This window comes from Lampris incognitus, chromosome 17 (genome assembly GCF_029633865.1).
Source record: "Lampris incognitus isolate fLamInc1 chromosome 17, fLamInc1.hap2, whole genome shotgun sequence".
Lineage (NCBI taxonomy): Eukaryota > Metazoa > Chordata > Actinopteri > Lampriformes > Lampridae > Lampris > Lampris incognitus.
In genome coordinates, this window is record NC_079227.1 from 25,420,774 (window position 1) to 25,446,246 (window position 25,473).

Below are 25,473 nucleotides of genomic sequence, written 5' to 3' on the forward strand. Positions count from 1 at the left end.
ATGAAAACATTTAGAAATGTTTGCAAATTTATCAAAAATGAAAAACTGAAATCCCTCATATATATATATATATATATATATATATATATATATATGTGTGTGTGTGTGTGTGTGTGTGTGTGTGTGTGTGTGTGTATGTGTGTGTGTGTGTGTGTGTGTGTGTGTGTGTGTGTGTGTGTGTGTGTGTGTCCAGACCCTTCATTCAGTACTTTGTAGAAGCCCCTTTGGCAGCAATTACAGCTTTGAGTCTTCTTGGGTAAGTCTCTACAAGCGTTGCACACCTGGATTTGGCAGTTTATCCCATTCTTCCTGGCAGATCCTCTCAAGATCCATCAGATTGAATGGGATACATCTGTGAACTGACATCTTCAGGTCTCTCCACAGCTGTTCTATGGGGTTTAAGTCTAGGGTTTGGCTGGGGCCACGTAAGGTACAGATAGAGACCTGTTCCGAAGCCACTCCTGCATTGTCTTGGCTGTATGCTTCGGGTCATTTTCGTGCTGAAAGGTGAACCGTTGCCCCAGTCTGAGGTTTTGTGCACTCTGGAGCAGGCTTTCTTCAAGGCCTGCTCTGTATTTGGCTGCATTCATCCTTCCCTCAGTTCTGACCAGTCTCCCTGTCCCTGCTGCTGAGAAGCACCCCCATAGCATGACGCTGCCACCACCATCCTTCACCGTATGGACGGTATTAGACAGGGGATGAGCAGTGCCTGGTATTCGCCAGACATGGTGCTTGGAGTTCCTACCAAAGAGTTCTTCAATTTTGGTCTCATCAGACCAGAGATTGTTTTTCTTCATGCTCTTAGAACCCTTTAATATCCGTTAGGCAAACTCCGAGTGGGCTGCCATGCCTTTCACTCGAGTGGCTTCTGTCTAGCCACTCTTATACCATAGAGGCCCGATTGATGGAGTGCTGCAGAGATGGTTATCCTTCCAGCAGGTTTTACCATGTCTGTAGAGGACTTCTGAAGCTCTGTTAGAGTGACCATTGGGTTCTTGGTCATCTCCCTGACCAAGGCCCTTCTTGCCTGGTTACTCACTTTGGCCAGACGTTCAACTCTGGGAAGAGTCCAGGTGGTTTCAAAATTCTTCCATGAACACTCAAAGCTTTAGAAAGGGTTTTATACCCTTGCCCTGGTTAATGCCTTGTCACAATTTTATCACAGAGGTCTACAGAGAGTTCCTTGGACTTCATGGCTTGGTTTTTGGGTTGACATGCAGTGTGAGTTGTGGGACCTTATATACACAGGTGTGTGCCTTTCTAAACTATATCAAATCAACCGAATTTGCCACAGGTGAACTCCAACCAAGTTCTAGACACATCTCAATGATAGTTAAAGCAAACGGGAAGGACCTGATCACAAGTTGGAGTGCCATAGCAAAGGGCCTGATTACTTATATAAATGAGAGATTTCAGTTTTTGATTTTTAATAAATTTGCAAAAATTTCTAGAAACATGTTTTCACTTTATCATCATGGGTTATTAAGTGTAGATTGATAGACAAAATGGCAATTTCACCTATTTAAAATTAAATCTACAACACAATAAAGAGAAAAGTGAAAGGGTCTGAACAATTTCTGAAGCCATTATATATGAGCCCGTGTGCTACCTTCTCAAAAATTAAAATCTGGCATCACATGAAGATGTATAATAAATACATTTATATTCATATGGAAAAAAACCTAAACAAACAATATATAGTTTGAATTATTCTTATACATTTTTTTAATAATTTCTCTCTACTTGATTTATATTTAGTGTAATATACAGCTACAATACTCCTAACCATCAGAACAATTCCTTTTTTCCCCCCCGAACAGTTACTTTGCTGCCATGGGAACGCGACGATGACGTAGTTTCCGGTCCACCGTATGCCGTGGCGGGAGTTTCCAGCATGGCAGTGCAGCCTAAGCATAATCTGTCTATGGACAACGCAACTGAGCGGAGCTTTTTAAACTTCTATTTCTCTATGCCGGAGAAACTAGACACCACTTTTAGGGTTTTTGATCGCACTGACTATTACACAGTGCACGGTAAAGACGCCATCTTTGCGGCGAGAGAATTGTTCAAAACAAACGGGGTCATCAAATATCTGGGAACAGGTACGTTACCTAGTTAGCTGACGGGCTAGCTAAGCTAATTTATCTTTCGTTTCATAACTGGGGAGCTAAAGCGAGCTAACTTAGCTGCGCAGTACTTCGTCGTATTTACCCACATGGTCATTTACTTAACTATTGCCACAAATGTATACATCAATCTAATTTTTCTACCGGATACGTAATGGTTACTTTGCAGGAGGAGCAAGAAGCTGAGTGTTCGCTAATGCAAGCATACGTGTTTGTCTGCAGGGACAAGCAAGTTGGAGAGTGTGGTCCTGAGCAAACTGAATTTTGAGGCCTTTGTGAAAGACTTGCTGCTGGTGAGGCAGTATAGAGTAGAAGTGTACAAGAACTACAGCAAGAGCAGTAAAGAGCATGACTGGAGGGTAGAGTACAAGGTAAAAACGTGAATATAAGTTGTATTTGATTAGAGTCTTAAAGGTTTGTTTCTTGTTGTTTTTGTTTTTTTACCCTTCGGTCAGAGTCTTACTTTAAAATGTCACTTCTCTCTAAATCAGGGTTCTCCAGGGAACTTGGCTCAGTTTGAGGAGATTCTCTTTGGTAGTGGATCCGCAGCAGAGGGCTGTGCTGGGGTTGTAGCTGTACGGTTGGCCACAGGGGCTGACGGGCAGCGCCTGGTGGGTGTGGGCTATGTAGATGCAGCGCAGAGAACAATGGGAGTGTGTGAGTTTCCAGACGGTGAAACCTTTTCCAACCTGGAGGCCCTGCTCGTCCAAATCAGCCCCAAAGAGTGTCTCTTGGCCCAAGGGGATGGTAACACTAACGGTTCTAAACTACAAGAGGTCGGTGTGTGTGTATGTGCATGTGTCAAGAATTAAATCTTAAAAACGAAAAGGCAGGAATGACCCATCTTTTTTTCTGATGCAAATTTTTTTTGTCAAAATAATGTTTATTCTGAGAGACTTGAAATCATCATATCCTGTGTGTATGTCTACATGTATATGTGAGATGCTCTGAAGGGTAAAAGTGATGCTGTACTGTTTGTTTGTGTCCATGTATTTGAATACTTTGTAAGTGCTACATGTCTGTCTGTTATCTACACTATTTGTCTGTGTCAGGTGGTGCAGCGTGGAGGTGTGCTGGTCTCGGAGAGGAAGAAAGGAGAATTCAACAGCAAGGACATGGTCCAGGACCTCAACAGACTGCTTAGGGCCAAGAGGGGGGAGACAGTGGCCAGCAACACACTTCCAGAACTAGACAAACAGGTGCTTATCAGAGCTCCCAGACTTTTAATGTTGGATTCAGAGGAAAGTGAAACACACAGTAGACCTGTACTTTCCATTGTAATTTATAATCTAATAAGCAGAACAGAGTTAGATTACTCCGCTTTTGACGATTATAGTTGGTAAAAGCACCTATGCAAATTCTTAACTTTTCACGTATTTCTATTCAGTCAAAATAAAACATTCCACATGGGGGATATCGGAAGCATAATCCAGTCCAATAACAAGAGGATAATATAAATAAAAATTTTCTAAAGATTGAAACCAGACAACCAGCTTTACTCATCAATGTAGAAACTTTAATGTGCAACTGACAGTGGTTAGAGGTGTGACTCTTAACTTCTAATTCCTTGTTATGGTACAACAGTTCTGTCAGTTTCAAGGCAGCAAATTTAATCTCATGAGAAAATCAAAAAAATCCTCGTGCCTCCCTGAATATAAAACATATCCATCTTTTCCATTCCATTCTTTCTCTCAAATGTCAATGACATTTTTAGAAAAGTGCTATATAAATAAAGATTATTATCTATCCATTATCCAAATCCCTTATCCTACTCTCAGGGTCACGGGGATGCTGGAGCCTATCTCAGCAGTCAATGGGCGGGAGGCGGGGAGACACCCTGGACAGGCTGTCTCACAGGGCCCACACACACACACACACACATTCACATTCACACTTAGGGACAATTAAGTACGGCCGATTCATCTGACCTACATGTCTTTGGACTGTGGGAAGAAACCCACGCAGACATGGGGAGAACATGTAAACTCCACACAGGACAACCCGGGATGATCCCCAAGGCTGGACTACCCAGGGGCTCGAACCCAGTACCTTCTTGTTGTGAGGCGATTGTGCTAGCCACTGTGCCACCCAAAATTATTATTATTATTAAATTCAGCATTGTGGTTTTGGAATGGGACTATGCTCAAACATAAAACCAGGATTCATCGCCAAGAAGTGGTGTTTTCTCCAGCATTTCTCAACATCAGTGGGACAACTCTTGTCATGTTCTATAAAAATCCCAAGAAAAAACTAATGACAGACTGGCATAATATAAAAAAAATCTCAAATCATTATAGTGCTGCAAACAAGCCACTGACAGAAAGTCAGGGTAATAGCTAAACTCCCAACTGAACCAACATTTTTTCTTGTATTTGATATGCCTGAACCAAAATGTACTTCACATTGTGTCATCCACAATCACTCTCTTCATCAGAGCCTCATAAATGCAACACAGCTTGGAGCAGGAAAAATGCATAAAATGAGGGCAAGCAAATATCAGAAGCTTGAGTAGCCAATTCAAGTGCTTCGTTGGTTGTTAAAATTTAGTGTGTGTGTGTATGTGTTTTTCTAGGTGGCCATGTCATGCTTGGCTGCTGTGGTGCATTTCCTGGATCTGCTATCTGATGAGTCCAACTTCAACTCCTTTAGCCTGACCACTCTTGACCTGGGCCAGTACATGAGACTGGACAACGCTGCCGTGCTTGCCCTCAATCTCTTCCAGGTCAGAGCTAGTGTAGTGTAGCCTTTCCTCAAAAAGATGTAAAAATAAAATGAAACAGCCTTGCTGCAGACAACTGATTTTTGATTCAACTAGAATTTGTTCAAAATTTGAATTAAAACATAACTTATGATGGTTTATGAGGTAACTTGAGATGTTTGCTCTCCAGGGTTCACCCGATGACACCAGTGGTGCTCACTCACTGGCTGGTCTGTTGAACAAGTGTCACACACCTCAGGGACAGCGACTGGTCAACCAATGGATCAAGCAACCACTCATGGACAAGACCAGAATTGAAGAGAGGTAATGTAATTATAAGAAAAGAAATGTGTATGTCTGGACAGCTATCTGGATCTGCCTTACACCAAGTCCAACCTTCCCAGAAAGTTGAATCAGTTCATCTTCGTCCTTCTCAACTGACTGCAGATATCCCCAACCTAATAAACAGCACAGTTGCATAATGGCCGAAACTGCCGATCGGTTTTATATGCAAATTGCTGTGACCATTAATTGGAGTTAAAATGACCACGTGTACTATTCACAGAGGCTTTGGAAAGTTGCAATCACACCATTGTAAGATGGCGACAGATGTACTCTTAGCCCCCAGCCCCCCCCAGCCCCATCTCGGTTCAGGGATGAGCGTTTCCCCATTTCACCAACCACATTAACTCTGTAGCTCACCACATTAAGTTTCCTAGAGAGGATGTGAAAAAGACAGGTTAGCCTTCTTCGACTGTGAAATTGCAATTGGTGATGGGGACATTTGATTGATGTCCCCATTTCACCAACCACATTAACTCTGTAGCTCACCACATTAAGTTTCCTAGAGAGGATGTGAAAAAGACAGGTTAGCCTTCTTTGACTGTGAAATTGCAATTGGTGAAGGGGACATTTGATTGATGTTGTTTTAAATTTTTGTTAGCACCCCCCCCCTCTTTTCTCCCCAATTGTATCTGGCCAACTACCCCACTCTTCCGAGCCGTCCCGGTCACTGCTCCACCCCCTCTGCTGATCCGGGGAGGGCTGCAGACTACCACATGCCTCCTCCGATACATGTGGGTCATCAGCCACTTCTTTTCACCTGACAGTCAGGCGTTTCGCCAGGGGGACGTAGCGTGTGGGAGGATCATGCTATTCCCACCAGTTCCCTCTCCTCCCTGAATAGGCGCCCTGGCCAATCAGAGGAGGCGCTAATGCAGCGACCGGGACACAACCACATCTAGCTTACCACCTGCAGACACAGCCAATTATGTCTGTAGGGACGCCCGACCAATCCGGAGGCAACACAGGGATTTGAACTGGCGAGCCCCGTCTTGGTAGCACATTCATTCATTCATTCATTCATTCATTCATTCATTCATTATCCAAACTGCTTATCCCTCTCTCAGGGACGGGGATACTGGAGCCTATCCCAGCAGTCATTGGGCGGGAGGCGGGGAGACACTTGACAGGCCGCCAGTCCATCACAGGGCCCACACACACGCACACACACATTCACACCTAGGGACAATTTAGTACAGCTGGTACACCTGACCTACATGTCTTTAGACTGTGGGAAGAAACCGGAGCACCCAGAGGAAACCCACGCAGACACGGGGAGAACATGCAAACTCCACACAGAGGTTGACCTGGGATGACTCCCAAGGTTGGGCTAGCCCGGGGCTCGAACCCAGGACCTTCTTGGTGTGAGGCAACTGTGCTAACCACTGCGCCACCATGCTGCCATTTTTTTTCTTTTTGTAATGTATAGTAACTAAATTAACCTGAGTAGGTGATAAGGGTGCAGATATCTTTTTGTGATTAAAAGGTTAAAAACAATAATCATTAGTTAAATTGTTCACAAAGTATCCATCCATCCATCCATTTGATACCCACATGATACATGATACCCACTATCACCTGCATGATGATTGCATATTTTTTTAAATATCTGGTAACCGCTCAATTGGCAAATTAATAGTGTCGCATTCTCTGGGAGGAAAAAAATAAATAGAATAAAAACTTAACCATCATGTACAGTGCCAGCCTGAAGTCTTCTTCCTACACTACTGTGCCTCAAAATAAATGAGTAATGAAACCTAAAAAAAGACCTGTTATTGTTTGATAATTGGTGCCCCATCATACTTCTTAATAAGGATTATAAAATATTTGCCTCATTGTTTGCTCAAAGATTAAATTATGTTTTAAACTCTATTATAGATGAAGCATAATCAGGATTCATGAGAAATTGACATCACAAATAACAGCCAGCAGCCATACCAACATGTACCCTGGCTCTGCCAAATGACAGGAGCTGAGCAAGTATGGGCTTGGCTAGTACTTGGATGGGAGACCTTCGGGAAAACTTAGTTGCTGCCGGAAGTGGTGTTGCTGGGCCAGAAGGGAGTAGTCTTCCCTCTGGTCCTAATAAAAACAACAAATATCAAATCCCAGTGCCCCATTGCAGTGATGGGAACACTATGCTGTAGGAGATGCCGTCCTTCGGATGAGACGTTAAACCGAGGTCCTGACTCACTGTGGTCATTAAAGATCCCATGGCACTTATCGCAAAGAGTAGGGGGTTCCCCGGTGTCCTGGCAAAATTCCCAACCTGGCTCTCTCCATCTGACCACCTGATCATCCTCCTATGTAAATGGCTCAATGAGTCCTCCCTCTCCACCTCAAGCCGATGTGTGAGTGTTCTGCCATGCATCGTCCAGGTGATGCTACACATTGGTGGTGGTTGAGGTAAGTTTCCCGCTTCAAAATGAAGCGCTTTGGGTGTCAAGATAAAGCTCTATATAAATCTAATCCATTATTATTACATTGGTTTTAGATTTGTTATAATATAGGGGTGGTGCAGTGGTTAGTGTGGTCGCCTCACGGCAAGAAGGTCCTGGGTTCGAGCCCCAGGGTAGTCCAACCTTGGGGGTCGTCCCGGGTCAGTTTATGTGTGGAGTTTGCATGTTCTCCCCGTGTCTGCGTGGGTTTCCTCTGGGTGCTCTGGTTTCCTCCCACAGTCCAAATACATGTAGGTCAGGTGAATCGGCCATACTAAATTGTCCCTTGGTGTGAATGTGTGTGTATGTCGGCCCTGTGATGCTGTCGGCCTGTCCAGGGTGTCTCCCCACTTGCCGCCCAATGTCTGCTGGGATAGGTTTCAGCATCCCCATGACCCTGAGAGCAGGATAAGCGGTTTAGATAATGGATGGATGGCTGGGTTGAGCCAGGCCATCGAGCCACTACATGTGTCAGAATCATGTCAGCAGTGCAAATGATTTGAATGTCTATTGAATGGTATCGCTTGCGATTGACAAAAGCAAGCTTGTACTCATTTGGTGCTTTTATTGCAACATGAGTGCAGTCAATTACTCTGATTACATTTGGAAAACCGGACATTGCTACAAATTGAGTTTTGAGGTTGGCCTGCTAACACACAGTATAAGGAAACCTTATACTGGGGTTCATTTTGATAAGGCAGTTCAAGATGGCTGGCATAATAACGCTTAGGGAAGGCTGCAATATTCCAGACCCATCAGCCATTTCGCCACATTGGAACGTCGCAGTTGTCAGAAAGCCCTGAGTGGTCAATAACTGCACCTGCACAGGGATGGACCTGTTTCGCCGGGTTGGTCGTTCCAATGGTGGGCTCAATTCAGCATAGATTTCCAAGAGAATGGTTTTTGGTAATCTGAATTGGTTTATTAGCCATTCAACATCGTGGGCTAGGAAATCCTCATGGTCCCTGAACACGTGTTCACCTCTCAACCGTCTATTTGCCAAGTCTTTAAGCAATGCCAAAGCAGCCATAATTTTGCATTACACGTCACCATGAGCACTATTTATAGCCCTTGTGCCAGTCATCGAAATTGATTTTGTAATCACGTTATTAAGCCATTAATAGACTAGTGGACAGATGGTGGTGGTTTCATCTGTGTTTTTTTATCTGAGGACTGAACTTTATTTCGTGATTTCACTATTAGGCTTCGCTGATTCTTGTGTCTGAAAACTTGGTGTCTACGCATGGGTGAGAGGATGCTTAGAAATGCACGCCTTTTTCCTCACATAGAATTTTTCTTTTAATTCTGGCATTTGGGCTGATTTTTACCCCATTTATGCAACTTTTTTTTTGCGTAGCGACCTTTATAAAATGGGAGCCCAGGTCCGAAAATAAAGAGTCCTAACAGTGTATTTGTTCCTACCATATACTAAACCAGCTGAGAGAGCCAATACTCAGTTAGGACTTTTGCTTACTGGATCTGATTCTTCCACCCCAGGTTGAGGGTCAGCACCTAATCTCACTAAATGTGAAACCTGGCTTGGGGGTTGCAGTTATGTCTTCAAGGTTCTGAAGTGCATAACTCCCATTTCAGACATCTCATTGACTCATGACAACCCTTAGTAGTTTCAATAGTGAATTCTTGCACATAATAGTAACCACAAAACACAGAACAACCCCTCAGAGGTTCAGGTACAGAATTAGGCATATATACAAAGAACAGTCTGACGTTTAAGGGAGGGCAGACTACTGTGATTGTAGTTCAGAGATTGAACTGCATCTGCAAACGGACTTGATTCTCAAATATGCTAGGTGCAATAAGTTGTCAAATTTCATAAAAGGAAATTTGATCATTTTAAACATGACTCAAGAAAGCCACTGATCAAACACGTGTTTCTAAGATGATGTCTCCCTGGGGGATGTATATGGAGAATTGTTTTACTCGTCAGTTGTGGGTTATCATTCAGCTTGTGAGCCGCCTCTTTCCACATGCAATAGCAACACCCGTGTTCCTGTGGTAATCAATTAAAGTGCATCTAATCTAAAACGTAAAAAAACAAACAAACTATTCCTTCTTTGTATAGAAATTATCAACAGCAACCCATAAGTGTGCAAACAAAACAAAAACTTTATTTGGAACATTAGAGTGTGTGTGTGTGTGTGTGTGTGTGTGTGTGCGTGTGTGTGTAGACTTGACCTAGTGGAAAGCTTTGTGGGTGACGCTGAGCTGAGGCAGATGTGCCAGGGTGACTTGCTTCGGCGGCTCCCCGATCTCCACCGCCTGACCAAGAAGCTCTACCGTAACTCAGCAACATTGCAGGACTGTTACCGCATCTACCAGGCGGTGAAGCAGATACCGGCCCTCATAGCAGCGCTGGAGAGATACTCTGGTACAAACACAATTACATACATTTGCAACACATTTGTACTTTGGTATACTTTTAATTAATCCACTGACCTGTTCTATAGCCTGTGTTTGTAACCATAGTCTGTCTGTCTGTCTTGTCTTCTAGGCAGTCACCAGGTTCTGCTGGAGGCAGTGTTCCACGTCCCTCTCGTAGATCTGCAGTCTGACTTCAGCAAGTATCAGGAGATGATTGAGACCACTCTGGACATGAACCAGGTCTAGACCCCTCTTATGTAAAAGCAATACACCTGATAATTTTACTATTACATTTGCCGACGACACAGTGATCATGGGTTTGATCCAAGATGATGAATCCAGCTACTGTGGTCGGGTAGACCTGATTGTGGGATGGTGTGGAGCCAATTTTCTCCAGTTGTACACCAAAAAAACTAAGGAAATCACCCTTGACTTTAGGACTGTCTAGCATGCCTACCAACAAATAACTATCAATGGGGAGGATATTGAAATTGTAGACGAATACAAATATTTAGGAACTATTATAGATGCTAAATTGTCATGGGACTTGAAGGTTTACAGTATTTATCTTTGATGAGTGATCTGAGATGGTTCAAACAGACATAATGAGTGTCCTCTGTCACTCTTGTGGAGAGTGTTTTAATCTTGCTACTTTATTGCTTGGTACTTTTCATTATTAATGAGTAAGAAAAACAAGCAGTGTAAGATAGTAGTTAACATGTCCAGTAAGATTATTGGACAACAAAGGGCAGGGCAGGTGCTTATTAAAGATGTATCACATTCTCTATTTGATGTGTGCGCTTTTGCCATCAGCCTGACAGTATAGAGTCCATCCATCTGAACCAGCTGGGCTCACTGATCATTGGTGTCTACTAGAATCGCACTGTTAACACTAGAAAGCCCAAGACAGTCATTGTGACAGTTGTGGATTTTCAAAATTTTATAACTTTGTGGGGGGAAAAAAAAGATACAGACCTGCTGCTCCCCAAATGCTCCTAAAATTGCATCTTTTTGCATCAAAATGAGTTTTAGATCAATTGCACAACAACAACAACAAAAAAGTTATGATAAGATCTACCTAAAAGGACCATGACCGGTCAAAATGACCGCACGTAATTTGCGCGTGATCATGCGCGTCATGTAACTTATTTATGACGTGGGTTGGTCACATCATTTCCTTCACGAAGTTCATTGCTCTGCCCTAGAAACACACTAGCATTCTCCAGTGCAGAATAACAGTCTAAACTTGATATTTGATTATTGCCAATGTGTCTGGTTACAGACGCTGTTTCAGACGCACCATGACTACCACCGAGGCGTTGCAGTATTTACAGGCGTTGGACAGCAGCGATTTTTAAATTGTTTGAAAAATAGTGTTAAAGTTGTTAAAATGTTAATTTTGGTGTCAGTCATTTCCTAACAGACATACTAACATATGTAATTCATTAATATCTCAATTGGGTATTTGCCTTGACAGAATATAGAATTTAAAAACCAACCGTCATTTTGACTGCCCATGGTCATTCTGGTGTTAAACAAACTGAAACAAAATAACTGAGACCTTTATTATACTATGTAGTGCTTGTTGTTGTTGATTGTTGCTGTTATTGATGGTATTGTAGTTGTCCATTATTTTATCTGACGATTGCAATTGAAACACAGTGAATTTTGGAAAGGACAAAACTCAGTTAATTAATCTCAACCCGACTGTTAACAGTTTGTGTCTGTGTACAAGGATGATGAATTTCTGTGTGGCGTTCACGGTCTTGTTAAGTCTTGGTCAGGTGACAAGATGTAAATGCACCTTTTCATACATTTTCATACATTGTTTGTCCTTAGGTGGACCACCACGAGTTCCTGGTAAAGGCTTCCTTTGACCCTGTTTTGAGTGAGCTGAGAGAGAAAATGGACTTGTTGGAGAAGAGCATGAAAGCTGTGCTGAACAGTGCAGCACAAGAACTAGGTACAGTCAGCACTCACAAGCCCAGCTGTACAATCTGATTGATTTGTACACCTTTCATTTCCAATATATTTTGGACAGAATCAGAAGTGACAGAATTGTTTCTCTAGCAATATTGGGGATGCCTGTCCTGGTCTATCAGGAGCCACCCAAAAATATCCCCTCACCTTTTTTTTAATTTACAGTAGTGCTCTGATACACAGAGCTGACATTCAAAACTTGTATTTTTCATCCATGTGCTTTTCGGAAAACAGATTTAATGCTGTCAAGCACTGAAAGACTCAGCGCAATCTACACTGACTAATTTATCGTAGTTAATGAGACTGCCCCTCCTTTGTTGTGTGCCATACTGCATTAACACTGTCAAGTTCGCAATGTAACTTTACACAATTTGCTGCAGAGGAATTTTTTTTTCTAGACTTTGGCAAACTAGCGGTAATCCGTTGGGTTCATAAATCAGCTAATGGGTGCCTCATTAATTTCGTATCAGTGATCATCTTCAAGAGGGAAGAACGTTTCACATGTTACAACAGCACTAGTTTCATCGACCAACACCCTCCACCCTGTCATGTTGCTGCTGAGATGACCAGCCAATCTTTCAGAAACACAGAAGGATTTGAATTAATTTAATGAATCTATTGGAATAAACTTTCATTAGACCATTAGTATCTCACTTTATGGTGATATTAATGTATGGCTCTGAAGTAATTGAATTGAATTTTATTTATTTTGATTAACTTTCATGTATGAATAAAAAGTAGAACAAATGTCATTTTTTGCAATTAGGTTGTCAGTTATGTAAATTTGGGGAGAAAAAGATAGGCCTGTATATGCGTGCATTCTACGGGCCATATCTGCTTACACATCTTCTCTTACAAAACTTAATTGTGTTTTTTCTGGCATGCATCCTTATATCTGCTTAACAGGTTGACCTCATAATTAAGAAGGCAGAAATGTGAATGATGACTTATTTTTGCTATGCGATAGAATCAAATCATTGATGTTGTAGTGGTTCAAGTTCTGTTTTGTGTAACTGACAGACGGATTACTCCTGTCGTATGCAACTCTATAAAGTCCTATGCAGACTTTTGAATCTATATCCAATAAGAAAGCGCACAGTGACATTTATGCATAAACTGCTCTAATTGAAACAACTGAGCCTAGACTCATGATAACCAATTACAATTTTACATACTTATACGTTCAGGTCTTGATGCTGGCAAGGCAGTGAAGTTGGAGTCAAACAACACACTGGGTTACTACCTGAGGGTCACCTGCAAAGACGAGAAGAGTCTGAGGAACAACAAGAAATTCACCAAGCTGGATGTACAGAAAAACGGAGTGCGCTTCACCAACAGGTGTCCCCCCATGACCACCACCATCACACACTTTGGCCAAACCCTTGTGTTACCTTCTGTCAGCTCATGTTGTGCTTGTGTGTACTCATTTGAACATGATCTTTCCCATTTCCACAGCAAGCTGAGCTCTTTAAATGAGGAGTACCTAAAATGCAGAGAGGAGTATGAGGAGGCCCAGAATGCTATTGTCAAAGAGATCATCAGCATTGCCTTAGGTGAGGTCATCACATGCCCTTATTCTCCAGCTGCTATGACATTGATTTGGCAGATAAAAGCTATAACCTAAAAGGGGGAAACGAATCACCTTGCTTGCAGAACCAATTAGAGTATCTTATGATAGTCAATCTCTTTAGCACGATGACTTTTTTTTTTTCTCTCAAAGCCACATGAACTGTACTGACCATTTTAGGTTTGAATATCAACACAAAGGGAGGAAGAACTTGCAGTTCAACTTGCAGTGACGTTCTGCCATTTTGTTATACTTGTGGTCTTGGAATAAGTACATCTCGGATAGAACGCTGCAATCACCCATCCAAATTGTGGGAATCTTCTATTGTTTCTCTGTGATTTATTTTGGGGTGTTGAGCACTTTTAAACCGGCATCCTCCATGCTTCCAGGCTATGTGGACCCCCTCCAGGCTCTAAACGATGTTGTAGCACATATGGATGCTGTGGTAAGCTTTGCTGAAGCATCAGTCTCCACCGCTGTGCCATACGTGCGGCCCCACCTGTTGGAAGCCAGCTGCAGACGGTTGGAGCTGCAGCAGGCCAGGCACCCTTGCATGGAAACGGATGCTGACACCGCCTTCATACCCAATGACATCAGCTTCATCCAAGGAGAAAATAACTTTTATATCATTACAGGTCTGTAGAGAGGTACTTTGTTTTCTGAAAGAAAATTGCTTTTCCAGAAACTGCCTTCAAAGCTTCATAGATTTAAGTTTTTGATTGAGAGAATGACCTTTCCATTTAGGAAATTGAGTTGAGAACTACAATAAATGCACATATGGGTATTTCTTTTCTTTTCTGTGGATATATAACACTTTATAGATGAAGGCCACATATGAAAATTCACTATTAAAAATGTTATATTAAAACACAAAGGAAATTGCCATGGACTACAAAGTCAAACGAATTTCTGTTGCAATCTTGAGATACCAGCATCCACAGTCTCAGACTTGATGGAGAAGGGGTTGCTGACGACCATCTTCTCTCCCTCCTTCGCAGGTCCAAATATGGGCGGCAAGTCTACGTTTATTCGCCAAGTGGGTGTGATTGCTCTGATGGCTCAGATTGGTTGCTTTGTGCCATGTGAGAAGGCAGAGCTGAGTGTGATTGACAGCGTGCTGGTAAGGGTTGGTGCGGGAGACAGTCAGGTCAAAGGAGTGTCCACCTTCATGTCGGAAATGCTGGAGACAGCCACCATTCTACGGTACAGAGCACACAACCATGTCTATAATGTAGACACATACTAATTGTAGGCTTTTCCATTTCTATTGCCAAGCAGGGTTAGATTTGCTGATTTTTTTTTCTTGGCAATGCCAACAAGAATCCTACTTATGTAATTAAATGGAAAAAAAGTAATGATAATGGCTTTTCCCTTTGTTGGTGTCATTATGGTTGTGCTGTCTCTAGGTCCGCCACAGCAAATTCCCTCATCATAATTGATGAGCTGGGCAGGGGCACATCCACATACGATGGGTTTGGTCTGGCCTGGGCCATCAGTGAGCACATTGCCTCCAAGATCGGCTGCTTCTGTCTGTTTGCCACTCACTTCCACGAGCTGACAGCATTGGCAGTACAGCAGCCCACCGTCCACAATCTGCATGTCACAGCCCTCACCACCAAGGATACGCTCACCATGCTCTACAGGGTCAAAGCAGGTGAGTGCAGGGCACATGTTGCAGAAATCCTGTTGGTGTGTGTGTGTGTGTGTGTGTTCTCTAAATTGAATTTTTATGTTCTGCTATAGACTGAGGCAAGCAGTCTTAACATGGCAGTCAACTGGCAGAAAGCAACAAGGTTTTTTTTTTTTAAACAATATTTTTAGTGGGATTTTCCATAGTATTGTACAGAAAACAGAAACCCATAAAAATAAAAAACAAATTAGAAACAAAGGAAAAAAAAGAAACGGGGTGTATTTAAGGAAAATAATGAATTATACTGCTGCATCACTAGTACAACATGTCTTGGCACAATCACTCAATGAGAGAGGTGGGCGGCACACTAGGTATTTTGTTGCTGGTCAGGTTCAGCGTCATACTGAGCAAGGTGATCCAGAAATGGCTGCCATATATATCAGAAAATTTATTAAGATTGGCCATCATGCCATATCGAACTTTCTCCATTTGTAATATACCAGTGAGCTTAGTTAACCAGGTCTTAAACTGAGGCACAGTATCTGACTTCCAGAGCCTTAAAATTACTTTCTTTGCGATTGCCATTCCATACATAATAGTGCTTTGCATGGAGGCACTGGTTTAGTAGAGAAAGAGAAAACCCAAATAGTGCAATCTCTGGATCAGGTTGAAACACACAGCTGTACATGTCAGAGAACCACTTGAATATGTCACACCAAAAATGATACAGTTTTGGGCATGTCCTGAAAAGGTGGGTCAGAGAGCCTTCTGCAGATTTAATTTGACCACATAGGAAATGGTAGGAACAATTCTGTGCGATTAAGTTTTTGAATAATGAAGCTTGTGCATCACCTTGAATTGGATTAATTGATGCCTAGCATTATTAGAACAAGATCGGGTTCTGTTAAACCCCTCCTCCCAAACATCATCCTCAATCTGTATACCCAGTTCCTCCTCTCAGGCATTTTTCAGTGTGTGGCATAATTCATTTGTTCAGAACATATATTTACAAAGTCTGAGACCAAGTTTTTGGATTCAGGTGGGCCCAACAAAAGCTTATAAATCATTCTTCCTTCAGTGAGAGACTCAAAGTTAGGCACACACTGACGAACATCATTCCTAATCTGTAAGTATTGGGAGAAATGTGTTGTGGCAAGAGAGAACTTGATTTTTAACTGAGTAAATGAGGCACATTTCTTGTTAATATACAAATCTTTCAAAGTGATTATACGTTTTGGCTTCCAGCTGTAAAAAGATGCATCTGGGGGGGAGGATGCATGATTGCGATTTACTAGGGTATGAATAGAAGTGTCTGGTAATCTACAGCCCTTCTTAATTTGCTGACATATTTTCAAGCAATTCAGAATGATTAAGTTATCCACCTTAGTATTTGCAGGGGATCAGGGTACTGAGAAAAAGAGTACTGGAAGAGAGCTGTTCTTGACATCACTCTTTTCAATGGCAACCCAAGAGGGGAGTCTCGGTGGATGCTTCCATTCTGTAACCTTCCTGCCAATAGACAAGAGCCCTCACATTCACTGCCCAGTAATAATGCAGTAGTCCTAGTCCACCTATCTCTCTTGGTTTATGTACATGAGTTTTTTATATTCTGTGAGCTTTAAAGCCCCAGACAAAAGGCATAACTATTGACTCTGGTTTGAAAAAGGACCTTGTCAAAATATGGGTAGATTTTGAAAGAAATACAAGAATCTTGGCAGCAAGACCCTTTTGATGGAATTAACTGGCCCACCATAGAAAGAGGAAGGGTCCCTCATTTTTAATGTTCCTCCTCACTTTTTCCACTTTCTCAAGAAAGTTCATCTTAAAAATTAGTTTAGGGTCTTCTGGCAGAACTACTCCAAGATACTTCAGTTCATCTTTAATTCAGTGTTAAGATCAGCACCCAGTGACATAAATTCACTCTGCTGCCAATTAATTGTATATGCTGAAACTTAACCAAATGACGTTACAAGATCTAGCAAAACTGGAACAGACTTCTCAGGTTGTGATAGGAAGAGGACAACATCATCTGTGTATAGGGAAATGTAATGATCCACATTCCCCAATCGGATGGGTTCAATAGAAGGGTGATTCCTAATACTAATGGTGAGGGGCTCAATAGCGACTGCAAAAAGCAACGGGCTGATGGGAAAACGTGTCCCGGGATGTAATAAGAATGGTGCTGATCTTTCTTGGATTGTGAGGATGGAGGGAGATACCTTCACCATATAGGCCCATTCCACCTGATCAAATGCCTTCTCCATGTCTAGGCAAAGGATAGCCACCTTAGAACCCTTCCTATGCCTATGGTACATTATGTTCATTAGTCTTCTGACATTACAAATTGAAAACCTATTGGTGACAAAGCCAGCATGGATGATGGATGGAATATATTTATTTAACCCGTTTGCTGATAACTAAATTTCCATGTCTGATTTCAGTAATGCAATAGGATGAAAAGACTAAGGCTGTCTTATCCCTAACCCTCTTAGTAATAAGGAAATATTGGCTTCATATAGTGTGCAGGGGAATTTCCGAATTTCAAATGAATGGGGAAACATCCTCAAAAGAAGGGGAGCCACCTTCCCAGAATATTTTTTATACAGTTCAATGCCAAAACCATCTGGGCCAGTGGCCTTGCCATTAGGGAATGAGTTTATAGCATCCAAAATCTCTTGAGTGGTGATATCAGAATTTAAAGCCTCTCGAGCAGCATCACTCAACTTGGGGAGATTCAGACACCAATCAGAAATGTCCCCTTTTGCTTTTGATGTATAACTGTTCATAATATTCCTTAAAGTGAGCATTTATACCTGATTTTGTGTATGGCTCTACTAGCTTGTAAACCTCTTAGCTGTTGGGCTAATAATTTATGGGGTATATCCCCCAACTCAAAATGTTTCTGTCTGATCTTAAACAGTTGGTCACACACCTGACCAGATAGCATGGTATTATATTCATATTTCAATTTAAGAATATTTTGTAAAGTGGAAGGGCTGGAGGAAGCTCTACAGATAAGTTCCAGTTGTGATAGTTCAGTTTCAGTTTCTAAGAGGCTTTTTTGCCTTTGCTTTTTCAGCGAAGATTCAAAAGAAATTATATGGCCCCTAATCAAAACTTTAAAAGTTTCCCATAAAGTGGACATCCGGGTGGCATGGCGGTTTATTCTGTTGCCTACCAACACAGGGCTCACTGGTTTGACCCTTCCGTGTTATCTCCGGCTTGGTCAGGCGTCCCTACAGACACAATTGGCTGTGTCTGCAGGTGGGAAGCCAGATGTGGTTGTGTGTCCTGGTTGCTGCACTAGCGCCTCCTCTGGTCGGTCGGGGCGCCTGTTCAGGGGGGAGGGGGAACTGGGGGGGAATAGCGTGATCCTCCCACACGCTACGTCCCCCTGGCGAAACTCCTCACTGTCAGGTAAAAAGAATCAGCCCGCAACTCCACATGTAGCAGAGGAGGGATGTAGTAGTCTGCAGCCCTCCCCAGATCGGCAGAGGGGGTGGAGCAGTGACCAGGACAGCTCTGAAATAGGGTAATTGGCCAAGTACAATTTGGCGGAAAAGGAAGGGTTCCCATAAGGGTTCCCATAAAGTAGAGTCTGTGATAACCTGGTTGTCATTAGTAGATATGAATTGTGAGAATGACGCATCAGAGAGCAGTGATGGGTGAAGGTACCAGTTATACTGCTGCTCTTTACGATTAAGGTCAAGAACTAATGAAGTCAAAGAATGGTCAGAAATTAAAATTTTGTGATGTTTTGAAGCAATTACATTTCTCATATCAGCTTAGAATCAAGTAAGAAATAATCTATTCTTGAAAAGGACTTGTGCATTTGTGGGGAAAAAAAAGAATAATCTGTCGTCTGTGGGATGTCCCAGTCTCCAAATAGCAACTAAATTCTTGGATGTCATTAAGTTATTTAAAACTGTGGAGGAGGTAGGCGATTGACTTGTCCAAGCATTTATCAAGCACGCAGTTGAAATTGCCACCTGAGATCGGGCAGTAAATTAAATGTCTTTACAGAAGAGGGCTGAGTCATCAAAATTTGTACGATATACATTAAGGAATGTAACATGAATTGAATAAATGTAGCCAGTTACCAAAATATATCGGTCGTTTGGACCACTCACAGTAGAGACATGTCTAAATGGAACAGTCTTGCAAATCAAAATTGCTACAGGCTTTACTGGAGAACGTGGACTGAAAAATCTGGTTGGCCCAGCTACATTTAAGCAACTTTTCTTTTGTGGGTCTAATATATGTTTCTTGTAAATATATGACATCAGCAGACAGAGATTTTAAATGAGAAAACACTCAAGCTCGTTTGAGCACGCCCCAATCCACGCACATCCCAGCTAGTGAAAGTAACGCAACCACCTTGCAAAGGTAAACTAGGATGCATATCAAGTTTGAATAGTAGCAGTGTACACACATAATAACCTTGTAAAACATTATTAAGAATAATGGTAAGACAACAAAAAAAAGAACATTACCCCCTCCCCCCATCCCACTTTCCCAAACAAAGTGAAAGCGTAAGCCTCACATACTCATAACGCTAAGTTGACACAAGGGCCCCTCTGCTCCCTCTTCAATAATGTGGACAAATGCTTGTGAACAAAAAAATAAAGGTCATGAAAATGTCCCAGTTTGAGTGATTTCAAAATGAAAGTCATATATCAAAATATGCCATGTCGGTGAATGGGTGATTAGTGTTCAAGCCAAAGTCCCTGGAAAAGTCTCAGCATCCCACAGGGAAGAAAACACCTTGTCAGAGGGGTCATGGGTGACACGCAGCCGTGCCAGGTAGATGATACCGTTCCTCATGCCAGCCTCCCGGAGTTGCTTTCGGACATCATCAAAAGCCTGCTGTTGCTTAATCAACTCTGCCGAGTAGTCGGAAAAGAGGTGAATCACTTTGCCTTTGTAGCGCAGAGGAAACTGCTGGCAGCACCCAGTAGCTCAGAGATGAACTTCATCAAGAAGTCCATTGGATGTCCGTTCTCGATCTTAGGTAGGCCATCGATTTTAATATTTTGCTGCCTGGAGTGAGCCTGGAGGTCGATCACTTTCATGAGAAGTACATTGTTCTCCACTGCATTTTCGTGCATGTCTGCTCAACAAGCGAGAGGCGGCAGTCATAGTTGGAGCTAGCATTTTCCACCTTTTATTCAGTTACCGAGATAGACCAAAGATGACTGGGTAGATGCCAGAGATGCCTCCACATCGTCAAATCGGTCGGTCATTGTCTTGCTCATACATTGTATTGCAGAGAGGACGTTTGTGGACTCTGCGTCAGGCTCATTACCTGACTCCAAGGCTGCCGTGGCCTGCTCAGCTAGCTCCAAAAGCAGTTGACCATCAATCTCATTTGGGGCTTTATCCTGCTTCTTTCCCCTTTCGGCTTTCAGTTTTGTCAACCTGAGACTATTAGACATAGGAACACAGGAAATTATTAAGTAAAACCGACATATTAAACTAAATATTAATTGAGTGACCGAATTATTTCGAATATGGAGAGGAGCCCTGGAAAAACACATCTACTCCATGCGGCACACACTAGCGCCTCCCAGCAACAAGGTTTTTATCAGGAAAGTTTACATTTGGCTCAAAAACATGGTTTCCAGCATGCGGACAAAATTGCTGAATAACATCATTTCCTTAGCTGTTTGTGTGTGTGTGTTTTTTTTAGGTGTGTGTGATCAGAGTTTTGGAATCCATGTCGCAGAGTTGGCTCACTTTCCACCATCAGTGGTTGCCATGGCGAAGGAGAAGGCTGCAGAGTTAGAGGAGTTTCAAGAGCCGATGGCAGAGGAGGCGCAAGAGGGTGAAGAACCTGAGGCCAAGAGACAGCGGACAGAAAAACAAGTAAGGATTGGTTTATCAAATTAATCAGCATAAGCCAGGGGAGTTTAAGTGTACTCCTAAAGGGCTTTACACACTGGGGACGTGACGAATAAATGACACAAAAATGCAAAATACTTGCTTGCGAATATTTTGTATCAAAACTATACCGACAGCGATATGAATTTCAGAACCAGAATCATGTTTATTGGCCATGTAGGTTTGCACTACATGGAATTTGACTGAGGTTTCGTGGCTCTCACAGTGTACTTAACATAGAATAACAACACTACAACACAACAGTCTTCAGATATATACACAAAGATTGACATATACAGGCAAAATAAGAGGTGATAAAGTGCAATGGTGAAGACATGCTGAAATAAATGTCAGCAGGTTACTTACATACTTGGCTGAGGTAGATGGACATGACAGCGTACCAGTATACGTACAATGTACAGTATATAGAGTTGTTGGATTTATTAGACAGTATTAAGCATTCATTTGAATGACAGCCTGCGGAAAGAAACCGTTTATGTATCTGGTTGTTTTGGGGTACAGTGCTCTGTAGCACCTACCAGAGGGGAGGAGTTGTGACCAGGGTGTAATGGGTCTGCAGTGATGTTGCCTGCCCGTTTCCTGAGTCTGGAGGTGTATAAATCCTGGATGGAGGGGGAGGTTGGCACCAATGATTTTCTCTGCAGATGTAACTGTCCATTGTAGTCTGTCCCTATCCTGTTTGGTGGCCAATCCAAACCAGAGAGGGATGGATGTGCGGAGGACAAACTGGATTATTGTAGTGTAGAACTGAATCAGCAGTTCCTGAGGTAGGTTGAGCATCTTGAGCTGGTGGAGAAAGTACATCCTCTGCTGGGCGTTTTTGATGATTGTGTATATGTTGGATACCCACCTTAGGTCCTGGGAGATTGTGGAACCCAGAAATCTGTAGGTTTTCACCATAGACACCGTGCAGTTGAGTATGGTAAGGGGGGCGGGGGGCAGTGTTTGGAGACTCCTTCTGAAGTCCACTGTCATCTCCACTGTTTGAGCGTATTCAGCTCCAGGTTGTTATGACTGCACCAGAGGGCCACGTGATATGCAGACTCGTCACCATCCCGGATAAGGCCAATGATGGTTGTGTCATCCTCAAACTTCAGGAGTTTAACAGACAAGTCCCCTGAGGTGCAGTAATTTGTGAAGAGGGAGAGGAGTAGAGGAGAGAGCACGCATCCCTGGGGGGGCGCCAGTGCTGATTGTCTGGGTGCTGGATGTGATTTTTTTTTCCCTCAGCCTCACCAGCTGCCTCAAGTCTGTCAGGAAGTTTTTAATCCACTGGCAGATGGGGGCTGGTACAATGAGCTGGGTGAGTTCGGAGTGGAGGATATCTGGGACGATGGTGATGTGATGCTGAGTTGAAGTCCACAAACAGGACCCTTCTGTATGTCCCTGGGGAGTTGAGGTTTTGGAAGATGTAGTGCAATCCCATTTTGATTGCATCCTCCACTGACCTGTTTGCTCAGTAGGGAAACTAGGCAGTCAAGCAGGGGGGCTTTGATTTCCTTCAGGTGGGCCAACGCCAGTCTCAAAGGATTTCATGACCACAGATGTTAGGGCAATGGGCCTGTAGTAATTTAATCCTGTGATACAGGGTTTCTTGGGGACTGGGCAGATAGTGGAGCTCTTGAAGCAGGAGGGGACCTCACACTGCTCCAGTGGTGTTGAAGATCAGTGTGAAGATGGAAGCCAGCTGGTCGGCACAGACTTTAAGACAGGAGGGTGACATGCCATCCGGGCCTGGTGCCTTCCTGGTCTGCTGTTTCTGGAAGAGCTGGCGCATGTTCTCAACACAGATCCTGAGTGCGAGTGGGAGTTTGGTGGTGAGGGGAGAGTAGCTGGCAACAGAGTGCAATTGCTTGTGTGTTGTGGCCAGAGAGGGTGAGGGGTGTGAAAATTTGCTTTTCAAACCTGCAGTAAAACCCATTTAGGTCGTCAGCCAGTTGATGTTCTCTGCATTGTGGGGGGATGGTCAGCGTACATAGTACGCTGTATACAATATACTACTACGCAATACAGTGTATGCTGTTAAGTGCCGAGATGATTGCTGTGAATTGGGAAACCAGATGCTGGCCAAGAGGATGGCACAACACAGGAGAGCTAACACGTCAGGCCAGGACTCCGCAGTCTACACCCATCTACAGGCCAGTGGCCACTCTTTCAAGGATGAGGATTGAGGATGTGCACATCCTTGATAGGAAGGAACGCTGGTTTGAATGGGGAGTCAAAGAGGCCATCTATGTGAAGAGGGAACACTCATCCCTGAACCGAGGGGGGAGGGCCTAAGTGTACATCTGTCACCATCTTACAATACTGCGATTGCAGCAATTCCCCAATCCTCTGTGAATAGTACACATTGACATTGAAACTCTAGTTAATGGTCATGGCAATTTGCATATGAAATTGATCATTATGCCACTGTGTTGTTGGGGATACCTGCAGTCAGTTGAGACTGAAGAGGTCAATTAGATCAGGGGTCCCCAACCTTTTATGCACCGCGGATTGGTTTAATATTGACAATATTCTGGCGGACTGGGGGAGAGGCAGGGGTGGGTTAATAATGACTGAAATATAGGTTAGGCTTATAAGTCAGTAGTATCATAACATTTAAAGTAACGCGCCAAAGCAGTTTTGAGGGCTCCATTGCCTCATTAGATTGCTTGCCTCCACATATCACACACCGGGAGCTTGGAACATGCGAGTCACCGGTCGCAATAAAGCTGTATTTTAGGTACGACTCGTATTTCCTATTGAAGGAAGCTTTTTTTTTTTAAATTTTTTGTTGTTGTTGCTGTCTCGGCCTCTGCGTTATCATCATCATTAGACCTTTTATCTCCCCTATCTCTTTCAAAGAAACTCTCAAGCGACATTTGTTTTTTACCGGTACTCATGGTACCTAACTAGCTGCTAGTAGCAAGTACTGAGTGCGTGTCTGAGTTATGAAGTTGGTTACCATTGGTCTGCCGAATGCCAAGTGAATGAGTGATAAAATTACGTCATTGTACACGCTTCAAGTATCCGTTTCAAATTAAAAGCCCTCTAGCATTACACGGTCTGGCTGGACCGGGCTTTTATTTGAATATTGTATATCATATTGTTTCCCTGCAGCCCGGTAGCAAATGCTTTGCGGTCGGTGCCGGTCTGCGGCCCGGTGGTTGGGGACCCCTGAATTAGATGGGTGATGAAATGTTTCTCTCTCTCAATAAATGTGTCCAGATGAGCTGATTCAATTTTCTGTGGTTCTGGTTTTGAAAAAACAAATTTTTTTTTGATGTGTGAATTGCACAAAAAAACCCAAAAAAAAACAACCCCGGTATGTAAAGCCTTAAGACATGTTTTGTTTTTTTTGTGAATGTTTTCTGAATATCATTTTGGACTGAGAGTGGGGGAAAATAAGCAGATCTGTCCATGATGACTAGCTACAGTAAAAGTACAGTGAAAAAATAATTACCTCTCGAACATTTGACAGAAACTCAACAGTACACGGGCAGTTTCACCCGTACTGAGACCTTAATGTTGAACTTTCTGTGGATAAGCTGCAAGTACTTCCAATGTTTTTTTTTTCCCCTCCTGGTATTTCCTTGATATCCATTCTGGCTGTTGTAAGCTGCCAGCTGCCTACAAAGCATGAAACCACATGCATGATCATCTAACACGTCTTAAACTTCAACGTTTTACTGATGGTCAGTCGGGTGGAAAGGGGGAGAGGGGGATACAGGATGAGCGGTGGGCATTTAAGCATTCTGTACTTGTGATTTGACCCCATCTTTCAGGTGGGGGAGAATCTGATTCAAGACTTCCTGGGAAAAGTGAAGTCACTTCCTGCTGTCGCCATGACAGACGAAGAGGTAAAGGCAGAGCTCAAGAGAATGAAGGAGGAGCTCGTTGCCAGAAATAACAGTTACATCACAGAGATCCTGGCACGCTCTGTGCCCGTACAGACAGTTTGAATGGGGTCACATCACAGGACCCAACGGCGTGGGGCTCAAAGTACATGTGACTCAGTTGTTTTTTTTTTCTTTTCTTCCCCTTTTTGTTTGTATGATTGTTAACATTTGCAATAAAGAATATCAGAAAATTCCTTCATCAGCAAATCCTTCCCTCTTCTGTAAAAGATTAAAATGGCCTTTAAATCCTGTGGAATTGTGGCAAAATGGTCATCTTATGAGAAATGTGCTGCTTCAAGAACCAGGGCTGAATTTACACATAGAAATAACCAGAATCTTTTGAGATTATCACATATCTGAAAGCTACCTATTAAAAAAAATCTTTGCAATTTAACAGGGAAAAGTAGAACCTAAAGTAAAAATTCTTACAATGAACAATGTGATTGTCAAGACATACATCCTGTTTGATTTTATCCTCCAATTCACAATACAAAAATTGAAACATGACAAATCTTTTTTCAGATATTA

General features: G+C 42.8%; 1 protein-coding gene across 1 annotated transcript; it reads left to right on the forward strand.

Moving 5' to 3' along the window:
* The first annotated feature begins 1,894 nt into the window (after positions 1–1,894).
* On the forward strand, positions 1,895–25,267 carry msh2 (mutS homolog 2 (E. coli)). Its single transcript, XM_056296978.1, has 16 exons — positions 1,895–2,102; positions 2,349–2,497; positions 2,618–2,902; positions 3,179–3,325; positions 4,699–4,848; positions 5,015–5,148; positions 9,794–9,993; positions 10,117–10,226; positions 11,826–11,949; positions 13,154–13,304; positions 13,422–13,519; positions 13,923–14,168; positions 14,532–14,736; positions 14,940–15,187; positions 20,853–21,028; positions 24,832–25,267. Exons 1-16 carry the CDS (start codon positions 1,895–1,897, stop codon positions 25,006–25,008), a joined length of 2,808 nt encoding a protein of 935 aa, XP_056152953.1. The 3' UTR covers positions 25,009–25,267.
* Positions 25,268–25,473: the final 206 nt, after the last annotated feature.